The 16,087-nt window shown below is 39.0% G+C and overlaps 2 protein-coding genes across 3 annotated transcripts in view; both read right to left on the minus strand.

Annotated features, from left to right (window-relative positions):
* LOC111340231 (katanin p80 WD40 repeat-containing subunit B1) overlaps nt 1-16,087 on the minus strand; it is a 49,531-nt gene that overhangs the window by 21,665 nt on the left and 11,779 nt on the right. For both annotated transcript variants that reach the window (XM_088726105.1, XM_022947040.2), the window contains exons 4-5: nt 10,564-10,647; nt 382-413 (exon numbers count right to left, since the gene is read on the minus strand). In XM_088726105.1, the coding sequence (XP_088582231.1) occupies nt 382-413; nt 10,564-10,647 (116 nt within the window). The remainder of the gene's footprint in view (nt 1-381; nt 414-10,563; nt 10,648-16,087) is intronic.
* LOC148728602 (uncharacterized) lies at nt 420-8,664 on the minus strand. Its single transcript, XM_088726106.1, has 2 exons — nt 5,190-8,664; nt 420-4,441 (listed from the first exon to the last, which is right to left on the minus strand). The coding sequence occupies exon 2, from the start codon at nt 4,265-4,267 to the stop codon at nt 3,722-3,724; it is 546 nt and encodes a 181-aa protein (XP_088582232.1). The 5' UTR covers nt 4,268-4,441; nt 5,190-8,664; the 3' UTR covers nt 420-3,721.

Raw genomic sequence — 16,087 nt, forward strand, 5'->3', positions numbered from 1 at the left:
TAGCAGAATAAAAAAACATACTAGGTATCTTTATTACACACTTGCCATTAGCCAAGAGAGCAACCACCAAGCAAAGTTACTATAAGCCATACTTGACAACATGCATCACTACTGTGTGGATAACACGGTAGTGCTATAATGCCCAGAAAACAGAAGAGATTACAGCATTTTGACTATACATACAATTTAGGAAACACTAATTGTCTGTTTAACAAACAAGAAAACGAAGACATCACTTAAGTTAACTGAATTACTACACCGATGTAATTTTCATTTTGATGGGAGAAAAAATTAGTACACACTGGTGTAGACAAACTCCCAGTGGAATATGTGATGTACAAAGACCAGTCATCCAAGTAAAATGCATGTTACATAGCTTACCGCAGCAGATATTCTATCAACGCATTGGTGTCCTGTTTAAAAACATAAAGTAATGAGACTTGTTGGACTATAATCAAACACACAGAAAAAATACCTCACAATGCATTAAACAAAATTTGGCCTTAAAAATCACACTGAATGCACAAGGATTTGGTATGTCCACAAGGAGAAAAGATATATTTAAGTGTCCTTGAAAATGGATTAATCCTGTCTTAAATTCAGGTTTATTAAGTTTAAGTTGATGTTTAAGTCACTTATACCTAGAATTAAGTTGGACTTAAACCTGGCATATACTACCTAAGGCTAAAACATAATGAAGGTTTAAGTTCACATTAGATGTGTCCAAAACATTCCTGTATCTTTAAGTAATGTTTACTTGAAGTAAATAGAACTTAAACATTAAATGTTGTCAAAGTACCATTTAATGCAAAATAATCTGCTCAAAATTTGTTGCTTTATTGTAGTTTTGAATCAAATTTGGGAAATCAGTGAAATATTATTGTTTTCTTGTTTTATTACTGAACTGCCACCCACCAGGTCACACTAAACAATATATTTTTCAAATTTCTTTACTTGGGCTTTCCGAAGGAAATGCTCGAGGTATAAATTCGGCTTGGTTTCTTTTTTTTGCATTCAGTCACAAAATGCAGTTCCACTACAGCGCATGTGTGAGGTGTATGTGCATGCATAGAATGAACCCTAGAGTGCATGGTATAAAGCAATGGCTGCCTTTATTTATTTATTGCAATTTAATGGCAGAAATACACGGGTGCCGGTATGATAAAGTTGATCAGTAAATAGAAAACAAGAAATATCATAAGGAGAATCTGCAAAAGAGTCCCAGACCCCATGTAACAGCAGATCACCCAATACATATAGTACGAATGAGATACTATGTGGATACCTCATGGACACTTTCTTGCTTGATGTACGCGGAACCGGAGATTCAATGGCTATTACGCTCAACATACCTAACAAAGTCACACACCATTCGCAGTAGACCCACACCTAAACTTGTGGAGCGTTGTGGGAACGGGTCGGTCCGCGAACTTTACGAGAGATTCATTCAGTACGAGCAATACTTTACGAGTGAACCTTCTATTCAAGCACACTGAAGTCCTCCTGGCTACATCGTTATGTGAAGGTTAGAAGAGTTACAAAGAATGTTTGTAAGCTTAACACAAAGAGGGTAAGATTTGATAAAGTTACACAACATGTGAGGAAGTATTTGTTGAATTGTTCTGTGAGGGTATATCAAATGTCTTTTAGTTTGGGTGCGGTTCCCCAGGAATGGAAAAGAGCTAATATTACACCTGTCTTCAAGTCCGATAACAAAACCTTGGTTGAAGATTATTGGTCAGTCTCCTTGTTGTCTGTTCCCAGCAAGTGCCAGGAGAAGATCATTTATAATGCTATATTTCAACATGTGGCTCCATACCTACATGACTGGCAACATGGCTTCATTAAAGGTTGATCCTGTGTTACCCAGTTAGTGCTGACTCACCATCACTGGTCTAAAGCTTTGGATGCTGGGCATCAGGTTGATGCAGTCTTCTTGGACTTTAGTAAAGCATTTGACAAAGTATCCCACGTTATTTTACTGCAAAAGTTAGGTAACTTCCACGTCTCTGGTTGCCTTTTGAACTGGTGCAAAGACTACTTATCAAGCTGTGAGCAGAGGGTAGTAATAGATGGGGTGAGCTCTGACTGGCATCCTATCCCCTTTGGGGACCCTGTCGGCCCCCCCATTTTTTGGGATTTTTATTATCTTCCTGATGTTGTCTCTCCTACAAGCCTGGTGGCTTTATATGCAGATGACTGTAAAATCTCAAGGGTCATTGAGCATCCATGCGATCATGCATCATTTCCTAAATAACCTGGTTTCTTGGAGTCGACTAAATCATATGAGCTTCAATACCAAGAAATGGAAGTTAATGTGGATTACCAGGAATCGCTCCCCTATTCTTGCTCCTCTACAACTGGGTGGTACCACCCTTGAAGTTACAGCTGAAGTTACTAACTAAACACAAGCTGTCCTGGAACTCTCACATTGATAAGATTTCCAGCAAGGAAAACAGAGTGCTTGGTTTGATAAGGAGGAATTGCAGAAATTTGAAGGATGTTTCAACACAAAGAACTCTATATTGTGCTCTGGTTAGGTCACAGCTGGAATACGGGTCTGTTGTTTGGTCACCTTCCACTGCCAAAAATATTACTAAATTGGAAAGAATACTACGCAGTGCAACAAAGTTCATTCTAAAATCTGATGATGACTATGAAGTTCGTATCTCTAAACTTAATTTACTGTCTCTAGAACATAGATGATTTCTTTTTGATGTACTCTTTTTCTATAAAGCTTTGAACGGATACTTTAATTTAGACATGTCTACATATCTTCAATTCTATTCTGATACTGATAGGTACCTCCTAAGAGGCAAAGACAACCTCACTTTAACCCATTGACGTCCAGTGCGCCCGTATGCGCCCATGGGGACCCACACCCTTTCTACGCCCTGTGACGTCATCACTTTTAGCCCTGGAGCACGAATTCGAGCACCTACTTGAACAGGTTGAAAATATCTTACAGACGATACCAGAATGAGCACAATCGAGTGGAGGAGATTGGAGAAATAGCCAAAAAACCGTGTCACTTTGACCTGAAAATCTGCACGAAAATCGTCTTTCACCCACCTACCTTTCCGAGCATGTGCTTTGAAAATAATGAGTAGTTTCTGAAAAATCTCTACACCAAAATGAAGCCTACTCAATTTCCAGCAAGTGAGGAGAAACTTTAGGCAAGGAGAGGGGAAAAAAAGGGCAGGAGAAAGAGAAAAGTAGAAGTCGTAAGTGGGGCATGACTTTTCAACCCAAAAACTATGTCGAAATTTTGCTCTCTGCGTGTGCCCGAGAATTTCAGGCCGCCATTTTGCATTTGGATCGAAAGGCCGTCGACTGCACGAGCTGTCAAGCGGTTTTTGGTAAGTTTGAGCTTTTAAAACCACAACAGTGACCCGAAATCTGCTCGACTAGCTTCAAAACACAGTTTTCCACAAAAGCTGCGGCCATTAATGGGTTAAAGAAGAACTATGCTCTAACAAACACGTTTAAATTTAGTTTTTTCAATCATATTGTGGACATGTGGAACCCCCTTCCATTTCACGTCAGATCAGCATCCAGCATTCCAAGTTTTAAGTGTGGTGTGATAAACTTCTTATTGAAAAACTGAATAGGCCATTTAATTGTAAATTATACTTTTATATCTTCTTTGTCCTTGTATACTTATTATGCATATCTTTTTATTAGCTGGGTGGTCTGTCTGAGCATGGGGTCTTTGACTCTCTTACAGACTATCCCTATGGCATTTCTTTTTTCTTTTGTTTTCTATGTTGCCATCACGGTACCCAATAGTTAACACCAAGGATTCACGGGTGAAGACACCCAGGAAGTCATTACATGCAAGGTCACAGAGCTTTGAGTGTAATTTTTGTCTGCCTTCATATGAAAAAACCGCATCAGCAAATGGCAACTCCTCAGAGAAGTCATACAGAGAGGTCACTACCTTCTGTTCCCTCAGAATTCTGTATCCTTCCAGTGCATCGTACATTCTGCGTAGGTCTTGATGCTCATTTATTATTTCCGGTAGGTGCCAAATAGCGTCCTCAATAGCTTCGGCCAACTCCACGAAAAATTCGATCTCTGTTACCACCTCACTTACTATAACGTCTGCGATTTTCATAGAGAGAAAGGCACATACGTTTATTCCGTCGTTATCTAACGCATTCTCCGACTGCTCAGCTGGTTCATCAGTGGCATTGTCCTTCAGTTGGACTGCAAATCGGTGGTCAAACTGTTGCACTGCTGTTGCTTGATTTACTTTCAGGTGCATAATGTCCAGATCATTTGAGACTCTCTTGCTCTCCCTGCTCAGGATTGTGGCTGCTTCTTCTAAAGATAGCTGACTATGTCTGTCGAAGTTTGCACATCCTCTTGATACATCCTCTAAACCTCTCCAGACGGTTGCGTGTTTAACAGCGTACTTTTTGTCAGCCAGGGGAAGTTTCTTTGGCGTAAAAGAGAAAAAATAAAAGTGTTTAATTGATCTTGTCAAGAAACGTTTCCCGCTGATCTGATCTCCGAATGGTAGGGGTACTTGACACTTGGATTGAAGATCGAAAAAATATCATGCCCAGGTCCCAAATATCCGCCAGCATGAAATCACCAATCGACGCGTCAGATAAGAGCATCTCTTTAACAAACAGTTCTGATGCCTCATACACAACTGTCCCTCAATCAATGTTGTTTGTTCATGAGGCAACAAACGACTGTGTTTGTACAATCAGGGAGCGACTTTCCCCAAAGTCGGTCAGCTTGCAGGCAACAGGCCTGGATTCAAATTGCCATGAAATTTCGTACTGACATCAGACAATTTATAATAGTGCTGATTGCTCAGTTATCAGTACGTTTGCTGGCCTAAGATCCCTATGGGCTATTCCTTTAAAGTGAAAGGGAGCCAGCCCATGGATAATCTCCTTTGCCTCATGATTCAGTTAAACTTGTCGATTTGCGGCAGAAAATCTGCGAGTGAATGAACATGCAAATCATCATGCCCAAAGTGCTTGAAATCGAAATACATGTATTCGAGCATCATATCGAGCGGCTGGAAGGAACCCCCTTTCAATGTCATGATGTCTGGGTGATGCAAAGCTGTCATGCATTGTAGCTCTTATGACCTCCCTATTAGGCCATATAGATACTTGACCAAATTTTAAATACATATAATTAATCCAAGAAAGGAACGTTCTGCTTACTGTTGATTGTGAAATACCAAACAAGTGAGCTAGATGTTTTTCTGCAAATCCTCTTCTCAGTCTGCACAGAACAAGGAAGAACTCCGCTCTGGGTTCTAAGCTTCTTCGTCTACCTATGCTAGTAGATCCCTCTGGTTCCTTGTTTCCACCATCGTAAAACTCCTTTTGGACAGTTCTTTCTTTTGATGAACAGTACCTGATGTTTTCTCCTTTCGATCCAGTATTTACTAATTCAAACACAGCATTAAATGTTGCTAAGTTAGGAAATCCAGTATAAAAGGCAATGTCCTCGTCAGTAGTAAAATTGCGTGGTTGAAAAGGCAGGAATCTTTAAGACTCAATTGGCGTTTTAATACCTCTATTTCAGCCTTTAACTTCGCATTTTCGAGTTCAAAACCTCAAATACTTACAAGTTCTTTAACTTCTCCTGTTTGATCTCCACACGAATTTAAGCTGCATTTCACATCATGATAACTAATAGCTGATGATGAAGTACAAGTTTCAAAAGTTGCTTTAGCTGCATTTGCAGTTGTTTGACTATGAGATTGTTGCAACTCCTTGTTTGAACACCCTGTTATAGAAGAAATAATGCGACATTTAGGAGGTGCTTTCTTTTCGGAGAACCTGCTTTGGACCACGAAAATCGAGATGGAATTACCCCTGCCTTCACATAAACACGCTGACCTCCAACAGCTTTAACCAAGTGCTCGGGCTTAAAATGACGAGAACAGATCTTCGTGTTTTCATTGACTCTAAACTCTTTTCCTTCGTCTCGACGAATGGCATGGAGCCAACGCTTTTTGAGGATAGCGTCGTCCGGAAATTTAAAGTACGAAATTTTCTCCCCACTTTCAGTTCTGTACTTCTTTTTAGTACAGTTTGGCATGCAACAGTTTTGCGGCATTTTCAAAAACTGGCGCTCTTCACATCAGGCGGCCATTTTTATTTACTTGGCCCAACTAGCCTCGTTTTCAAGTTAAACACTCCCAATCTCTTTTCGTTCTGCATAGGATGTACAGGAGTTCGGTTTCTGTAGAATACTTCATATGCTTTGCATACAGTGTCTATTCCCTCTTCTTGTGGTATATTTGTATAGGAGCTCGTAATGTCCATTGAAACAAGTATTACGTTCTCCAGGACCTTTGTATTTTCTATGAAATTGACAAAGTCAGACAACTTATCGCAGACCTCTACAACGGTAATCATATAGACGACATGACACATAAAGACGCATTTTCCACACTCCTCATTTTCCACACTCCATATTTTCCACACTCCATATTTTCCGCACTCCTCATTTTCCACCTAACCATAGACATAGATTATTTATTGACAGAACCCAAGAGTCATTTCCTGCACAGACCGCGTTTTTCGTTATTCTGTCACGCAATGCTAACTATAAATCAAAGGCAGCTAGTGTCCGAATTCTGCCTGCTGTTCCAGAATATGTGTGCTAAGTTTACCCATGGAAACCCTCGAGAATATCGACACCAAATTGGCTCGCACAGCAAAACAGAACAGATAAAACGGGCCAGTCGTACTGGCAGTATAATAACGGGACGAAATGCGTGAAGTGTAAAGTATTATATTACTAAGCGTTGTTGCTGTTTATCGTGTGTTTAACTTGTAATTTCTGCGGTTTTCAGGTTGCAGGGTCTTCGTTTTCGTAGTACGAAAAGACCGAAAAGAAGACCGGGTCTTAGGTTTTCGTTTTCATAACACCCCAAAATGAAATGGAATGAAACTTGACCGAATGAGCTTGTCAACAAACGACAGTGAAAGATCAAACATCCTGCGATTATAGTTCTGGACATTGGACTGGCGTTCATTCCTGTACGGTATTTGTCATGCGCATAAGGGTAGCAGCCTGTCTCTTGGGACGAGACATCCTACGTTCTCGATACTAATGCCCGCGAAGATGTTGGAGTTGCCTCGCTGTTGGATACTTCTCAGTGTGAAACCGAACGTAAAATTTTCTGTTATTGTCTTTTACTATGGGAATCAAGTTACATTCGTTGTTGGTTGCAAACCTGTAAAATTATTATGAACACTGGTTATAGACTAAGAAGTTTCACAAGTGCATTTGTTTTCATTTTGCCAGGCATCTGTACTGTTATGTAAACCACACAAATGACATGGAACACATCAGATGTAAGTTATGGCTTAATTCCAAAAGCGATCGATCATTCTACTCTCAAGTTTAATACCCAGGGTTACCACGGTCAAGGAGGAGTCCAAGAAAAACAAATTTTTTCCAAGGCCAGGGAAAAGTCAGGGAAAATCTTAGTTCTTGTCAAAGTCAGGAAAAAGTCAGAGAATTTTCATTTCAGGTTGCCAAAAGACCCCACAAGGTTTGATGAAGATTATGGCAACACATTTTCATGCAGAAAAGTATTCTGTACTCAATCGATTTTGACATTCTATGAAATTCAATGTAATGCGTCCAGATGCAGTGTTTTTAGTCACTGGTTTTCGCAATGAATGTCTTCCCAATATTAAGGAAACATGGCATAAATATTATGATAAATTTAATGTTGTATTTAAGGCTCCTTTAACTAGAACTTACATCTCCCCAATATGTTTTATGGTTGTGGAAAAGTAGCAAAATTTGACAAAAAATATTTTCATTCGATAAATGACATATTTTTATTTGCTAAAAATATTTTCATTCGATAAATGACATATTTTTATTGGCTAAAAATATTTTCATTCGAGAAAAATTTATTTGTGTGCTAACTGTTTCCGTGCTCTTTTATCATTCGATAAAAATATATTTATTCATTGTTTTTATTTCATTTGATAAAAAAATCTTTTCGATAGTCACGTGACCCAAGGAGGCATGGCCACGAAGCATTTACCGCACGGTCACAAAGCTTCGCACCATAGGCCATTTTATGTTGTCCAAAATGCAGAGGATGGATCGAAACAGGGAACTGAATCGCTCCATCATATGGAGTGAAGTGAGGCAGGCCATTAGTGAGTACTTTGCCAACAGAAGTAGTCCTCAGGCTGCACCGAGTGAGTGTCAATGTAGTAATTTTCAAGTGATATCTTGCAGCTAATGAAGTCGCTCTTTTGTGTAGTCTACTGAAACTTACGAAAGCTTGTGTGTTTTTTATAGTCGCACCACAGACACCACAACAACTTGGAAGTAATCAGGATCAGCGTTTAGCTCAACACCAGCAAGTTCTTAATCGGGCAAGAGACATAATGAGATCAAATAGCATGACGAGTAATGGTAGCTCAAGCTTTCCTAAAAGACCCCAATTCAATTCCCTGTTTCGATCTATCCTCTGCATTTTGGACCACATAAAATGGCCTCTGGCACGAAGCTTTGTGACCGTGCTGTAAATACTTTGTGGCTATGCCTCCTTGGGTCACGTGACTTTATCGAAATATTTTTTTATCAAATGAAAAAAAAAACAACGAATAAATATTTTTTATCAAATGATAAAAGAGCACAGAAACAGTTTTAGCACACAACTTTTAATCAAACGAAAATATTTTTAGCGAATAAAAAGATGTCATTTATCAAATGAAAATATTTTTAGCGAATAAAGATGTCATTTATCGAATGAAAATACTTTTAGCAAATAAAAATATGACATTGAATGAAAATATTTTTAGCGAATAAAAATATGTCATTTGTCAAATGAAAATATTTTAAACACTTGATCAGCAGGGATTTGCTAAAGCAAAGGCATAGAAAAAACCAGGAAAGATTTATTACTCGACGTTTCGGGGTCATCGTGACTCCATTATCAAGAGACTAGTTTAAAAACATGCAAATAAGGAAAGGTACAAGAATAGCATAAATTAGACTGAACGGCTTAAACAAACACCTTGGCGCGGATGGAATCCATTTGCACGTTCAGTGTTGGCTTACGCATGCGAATATACAACATTTCATTAACGTCGAGTAGAAAATATTTTAGCGAATAAAAATGTCATTTATCAAATAAAAATATTTTTAGTGAATAAAAATATGCCATTTATCGAATGAAAATATTTTTTGTCAAATTTTGCTCCTTTTCGGCACCCATAATGTTTAACATTATATTTTAGGTGGTTTAAAAGAAACAGATTTAAGTATAGTTAAAATGACTTCAACATAACTTAAATCTCAATGTCTATTTAATTTGCATTTAAGAATGCTTTAGCCTCGCTTAAACTAAGGTACATTTTTAAGTTATGTTCAAGTTTAGTAAACATGGCTTAAATATGTCTTTGGATAGAAAAGTTGTTTAATTTTACTTAAATGACACTAAAATTTGGCATTTTCGCCAGTGGTCAAAATTTGAAAATGTCGTTTTGTCCATTTTAACTCAGAATTTGAATGTCAAGTTTTCTTGAGGAGTTTGCTTCCACTGTGTGCCTTCAAGGCAGACCACTTGATTCAATCACATTTTGCTCTAAGCAACCACTACATGTAAATTTACCAGTAAGAACAGAAATGTACACAGAACTAATTTAAAGAAAATGGTCTCCCTGATTCTCTTCTGAAAAATCCAAATGCTGTTGGTGGGCTGATAAACTCACCTCATTGCTGGACACTGTTTCTACATATTGATTTATAAACATAAATTTAATAACATAGGGTAAAACCTACTTAGGAGCCATGTGGCTCACTGGGCCAGCACTTGACTCCAGTTTCCGTAGCATGAAGCGACTAGGAGTAACTCTACCCCCCTGGATGGGATGCTAGTCCATCGCAGGGTTACCCCCAGAATTCAATTCACTGGTACCCTTTTAAACACCTGGGTGAAGAGGGGCACTGTGAGAGAAAGTGTCTTGCCTAAGAACACAACACGATGTTCCCGGCCAGGGCTCGAACCCAGGCCACTCAATCCAGAGTCGGGTGTGCCAACCATGAGGCCGCCGCGGCTCCACTTAATAACATAGATTATCATATAAGGGGCAAAATTACTGAATTGTGATTGGTCAAGACAGAGGGCATTTTTCTTAATTTTTGTAATTGCCCCGGGCAAAATTACTTTAAAACGATTGGCTGAAAATCGTTTAGCAACAGCTGCCAAGGTAAAGAAATTTCTGTTTGTTCTGTAACAATGGCGTCCCGTTTTGCACGAGATCAGTAAGAAAACATTTTGCCCCTTATATTATAAACAAGTAATCACATGGTTCCTCATAAAATTAAGGATTAATATCACTTGTGTTTTCAGAAGTTGCAGAAATTGCCCTCGTCGCTGCGCGACTCGGGCAATTTCAGCAACTTCCGAAAACACGCATGATATTAATCCTTAATTTTACTTGGCCCCATGCGATTACCTATACGTAAGACAATAATTTGTGTAATTTGACAAGGATAAAGCTGGTTAAAAGTCTAAATGTATAATATCATTTATTTAGTAAATACCTTGTGCCAAAGTGTTTGTGCAGCTTTCAATCTAAGAAGTCTGCTTTGTAAAACACTAGTCATTGTCCCATGTCCCCTGGCAATCTAAATTTCATAACAATAAGAGATATAATAAAAATAAAGGAATAATGAATATTGTTAGTAAGTCTTTCATAATGTATATTTCACCACAGTAGCATCTGTATCAATACACCTCAGCCTTCTCAAAAAGATTTTAAGGAGTAGGTTAATGGATTGGAGGAGTAGGTTGAGGTGCCAACGGCACCCCTTCGAGTGCCCTGTGGGCATTAGCCTGTAGGGGGTGGGGATCTGGGGGCATGCTCCCCGTAAAATTTTGGAAATTTAGATGCTAGGAGATGCAATTTGGTGCATTCTGGGTGTGTTGAAAGGGAAAAAAGTCGTGTAATTATTATATAAGATTTAAGCGGATCACACCAGCTAAACGCACTCTGAAGGCTTTTCTTTAACTTTCTCTGTTTGCGTTTAATTTTTCTTGTTTTCTTTTTCGTTTGTTGCCATTGAAAATTATATTTTTTGACTGAAAAGAGATGGCCAAGATTTGAAAGGAGGCGGCTCGTTGAGCTGCCGACCAGCCAGTTTTGAGAAGGCTGCACCTCATTCCAAAATGGCTGCCACTTGGTAAAACTGGGGTGAGTTGCATGGAAATAAGGTCAAGAGGGCCAAAAATTAAATGTTTAACAGTTTCTCCTAAGACATTCTGAACACAAGTAACAACCTCTTACAATAAGGAAGAGAAGGTATGGCAAATGCCTAGTATGGTCCCCTTTCACTAAACAGAAGATAATCTGGAAGTTGGGGAAAATCCCTTGCCGGAAGAAAACCTTCAACACTGAAGAATGCCAAATTAAAGCTTTGGTTATGCTGACTCATACAGAGGACTATCAACAAAAGCCCACCTTGTAAAAAGGTAAGACTAATGTATTCACCATAATTGTTTGCCATGTGAGTTATACAGTTGGACAGCTGGGGTTCATCTTTCCAGAAAGAGCCTCTTTTTAAAATGGCAGAGATGGATAGACATATTTGAAAGTCTGGGAAGCATATTGGTGGGGCTAAACATGCATATCAATCTGTTCCTACAGGCTTTAGAAGGGTGTTATGAAAACTAAGACCCTCGAAAATGAAGACCTCAGACCTAAGACCCGCCTTAGTTTTCAAGATTACGAAAACTAAGACCCCTAAAATCGAATCTGTCAAAATATGAAGTCAAATTGTAACCAAAACAGGTCCAATCTGTCAAATTATCTCCTGTCCGATCCTTTCCACCGAGTTTTAGGTCAAATTTAACGGTAAATTTAGGGGTCTTAGTTTTCGTAATTTCGAAAACTAAGACCCTTCTTAGTTTTCGTAATTATGAAAACTAAGACCCCAACCAAACCATTCTGTAAATATAGTTTCCCTCATAGAAAGTGTGGCGTACAGGGTTTAATTCACAAGTTGTTTGTGTCAAAAACCCAAACGAGAGAGGTATGAGTGAACGAGGGCTTTTGACACAAACAACGAGTGAATAAAACCTCATACAAAGCACTTTCTATGTCGTGAGCTGTTTCTTGCACATAACACAAGAATTTTCATTGAAATAATTTTCTGAACGCAAATTAGAAACAAAAACTCAGTAACAATGCAAATTTAATGGCAATGGAAAGCATCGCAGGACATGTACATCAAGGGAATAAAAAGCTGAACAGAAAACTGCACTTACGAGAGTTTTTTTTTTGGCTTTTAAAACTAAGTACGATATCAATAAAGCAATTTGAGCAAAGGCCAAATTTTGCGAGCACTTTTAAATTGAAACTTGAATACAAGCATGCAAGCAGTTGCAAAAATTTTGCGAGCCGGGCAAGCGAGCGCCCGTGTAATTCTTTTGAGCAATATTCAATTGGTTATACTTTGACATGTGAAAATAAAGCGTATACATTTCTTCAAATGAGCTTTATGGAATAAGATTCTTGTGTTATGTATAATAAAATGAATGATGGAATGAATGAACCTTTATTAAGTGTCATAAAAATTCTAGTACAGGACAGCACTAATTGGGGACACTGACAAAACAAAGCTAGTTAAAATAAAGTAAAGTTGTCATAGTTAAGACATAAGAATATAATGTAAAATTTCTGAAATCATATAAATTTACATATCATATTAGGTATTACATAAATAGGAAGAGGCACAACTACTGTTGTCCAATGCTGAGATATCTTTACAGTTTATCATTCCTGTAAAGCCTTTCAGAGTTGGTGCATTTCTCTCAGAGCTAGACAACTTGGACCATAACAATGGGCCCAAGTTCCTGATGGAGTGCCTTCCCTACTTTACAGTATTATATCTTGGGAGGAAAAAGTCTGAGTTTCGGAGGCTGTATGGCCTTAAATCATTTCTTTTTATAATGTTTTCAAGGTAATCTGGCACCATTTGGTGCTTAACCTTGTACATCAGAAATAGTATATCCTTCAACCTTCTTTCGGTTAAAAGGTCCTAAGATGAGATTTTGTCCAGATAGATTACACGTGAAAGCGTAAAGCCCTTCCCTGTATCCTTTCTAATTTACCTTTATCTGTCTACAAAGCCTATATGTCTACAAAGTCGAATTACGACCGAGGACATTTAATTAAGAAACCACAGAAAGCTCACATTCAATCAATCGAGCAAAAACACTGCTGTAAAGTTTATATGACTCGATTGAATTTACGACCGTGGACATTAGATTAAGAAACCAAAGAAAGCTCATATTCGATCAATTGAGCAAAAACACTGCTGTACTTAACACATGTCTAAAACATTCTTGAAATATGGGACAGCGCTAACATCAATTTTATCTGTTTCCGAACAAAGGAGTTAATCACCGACACCAGAAATCGCAACCAGGTATTCCTTGCGACTCCCCAAGGTTTGTTTTCCAATTTGTCCTGGCTGCTGCCGATCACTTCTCACATAAAAACTTACGAAACCTGTGAAGTGGAACTAGGGTGGCTACTGTTGCTTGCTGATAATAGCGAGCTTAAGATCTGATGACGGCAAACATCTGGGACGGTAAGCGGAAGTGAAGTTACCGCCAGAATTACTTCCGTTTGCCGTCGTTGTGAGGTTTCCCGCCGTAGTGGCCTTGTCTGTGACGTGAAGAAGGCCATTTTGTTGTCGCGGCTAAAACGTGAGTAAACCTTAGCAAAATAACGCCATTTTAGCTTACTTTAGGCGAAAATTGTTGGCAATTTTAACAGTTTATTGTTATGAGAGGATGTCTGGGAAATGGCTGAGCAAAAATAAACAATTTGTTCATGGAAATTTTAAATAATTCGTTTACCTTTCTCATAAATAGTTCATCACTAAAACTAGCTCTATGTCAATCAAGCAACCCAGTAAGTTTTACAATCTCACCATTTCTGTTTATTTCGATGGAAAATTCGTAGACTAGTTCGGACATGAATTGATGGCCATGATATTATTCCAGGAGTCTTTTCTGGAGTCTAACCGACCACCGTGAACTATGGTTCATCTGAGAAAATTTTCATAGTCAACAGTTTTGGTAATGTTTTCCAGCCATAAAAAACGTACTTGATTGAGCGTGAAAAGTTTGCTTCAAGAAATTGGTTTAACATTTATCATCATGATAAGATGATAAATGAGGATAGATGATAAATGATAAATGAGCTATCCGGGAGGCGGATAGCTCAATCCATTGAGCTAACCGCCTCCCGGTTAGCTCAATGGATAGAGCGCTGGACTGTTGTGCGGGAGGTCGAGGGTTCGAGCCCCGGCGGAACCAACACTCAAGGTCTTAAAATAATTGAGAAGAATATGCTTCCTTTCTATAACATCAAGAAATGGTTAGATATTCTAGTCTTCTTGGATAGGGACGAATAAATGGAGGTCCCGTCTCCTACAGGGTTAGGGGTAGGAGACGTTAATTTCCCACGCACGAGATTACTGTCTGATGGATGTCCTCCCCTGGGGTGGGATGGGCAGGTTAGGATTGATTGTAAAGCGCTGTTGATCTGTCATTGTAAATAGCGCTCTATAAGTGATAAATTGTAAATTGTAATTGAAAGATTATACCTGTATTATGCTGCTTTGCATACATGTCTATGCTGTGATTCAGACTTTTCCTGTGTTTAAAAAGGTTACTTACGAGTACCAACGAGGGTACGTTAATCTTCTCAACAAAACTGAAAGGCATTCAATTCCATCGCACAGAGCCCCTTGTTCACATGTATACGAATCAAGTAGTCCCATTACGTCTGCGAGAATAGGTATGTCCCTTTCTCGGTAACGAATTTCTGCCAAGCACTCACTTCCGTCGAGTCCTTCTTAGTGAAAATGTTTGAATTCTGGTAGGGATAATCGAGATTAATTGAAATGCTGGCATCATTCAACAGTAAAAATTCATCTTCTGAATGTCACCAACATCGAAACTTTCGATCAACAATCCACGAACCTTTCCATAGGTAGCCATTGCTTTTCCTAAACTTCGAAGAGGAAAGCGAGTCAAGCCGCTGTCGCGCGCTTTTTCTTAAGGCTATTTTTCGTGCCATTGCAACGGCGATCTCTCTCCAAGCCCCCTCGACCAAGTCTGCTGTCCCAGATGTCTGCCGTCGTCGGATCTTAAGCTCGTCATGTGGGAGCTTAAGATATAGACGTTTTCGGGGCGACGGCGACGTGGAGACCGATTAAGATTGGGGCGAGATTGACTACGCATGCGGCCCCGCTGTCGCCCTCATGTCGGCGACGTAAGATCAGTAGGGAGCTTAAGCAACCACGACGAAAGGGACGACGACGACATCAAGTAATCGCGGAGGGTCTGGAACGAGGACGTCGTTTTTAGCGGGAAAATGAAACTTAAGCAGTGAAGTTGCTCAAGGACAACGACGTCTGAAATCTTGTTTATTCTCGCTTTGTCAGTTTAAGAAATGACATGCATCGTTCATAGACGTCCAAAACCTTCTTCTTCTCACTTATGGATCAAATTTTCACACATATATCAAAAGTTCGAGAGTAGGTTATTCAATTCTTGAATATCAACAGTCCAAGGAATTATTAAGCTTTAGCTTTATTTACACATTTACGCGTCGCAGAAGTTTAAAATATTAAATTTTACGCAAGTTATTTGAGATTTAAATTCAGTTCTAAGTGTTGCTGATATAAACATACCTATTTTGCACAAGGTTTGTCTGATTTTCAACATGCTTTAGCCCATGTTCTACCTTTGATGCTCCTTCCTTTGGCGTGCAAACGACGTAAGTCTGCCAATTTAATCAATAGCGAGCTTAAGCACCAGACGTTCTTGAGGTCACGAACGCCTACCGGAAGTCATTAGAGGAACTATGTATATACTGCGCATGTCATAACGTTTACGTGGTCACGTCGCAGACGCTAGAACACCACTTTTCAGGTTGAAGGTAGGACGCCACAAAAATATGCTGTTATTTTGTTCATAGGAGATAAATTATTGACTCAAAACCATAAAAAGCTCTTCTGCTTTTCATTAAGTGATTAAAAAACGTTTTCG

Source organism: Stylophora pistillata, chromosome 6 (assembly GCF_964205215.1).
Source record: "Stylophora pistillata chromosome 6, jaStyPist1.2, whole genome shotgun sequence".
In the NCBI taxonomy this organism is placed as follows: domain Eukaryota; kingdom Metazoa; phylum Cnidaria; class Anthozoa; order Scleractinia; family Pocilloporidae; genus Stylophora; species Stylophora pistillata.

What these genes read in the sequence shown, in the direction of transcription:
- LOC148728602 (XM_088726106.1), bottom strand. Translation starts at nt 4,267, where the DNA reads ATGCACCTGAAAGTAAATCAAGCAACAGCAGTGCAACAGTTTGACCAC.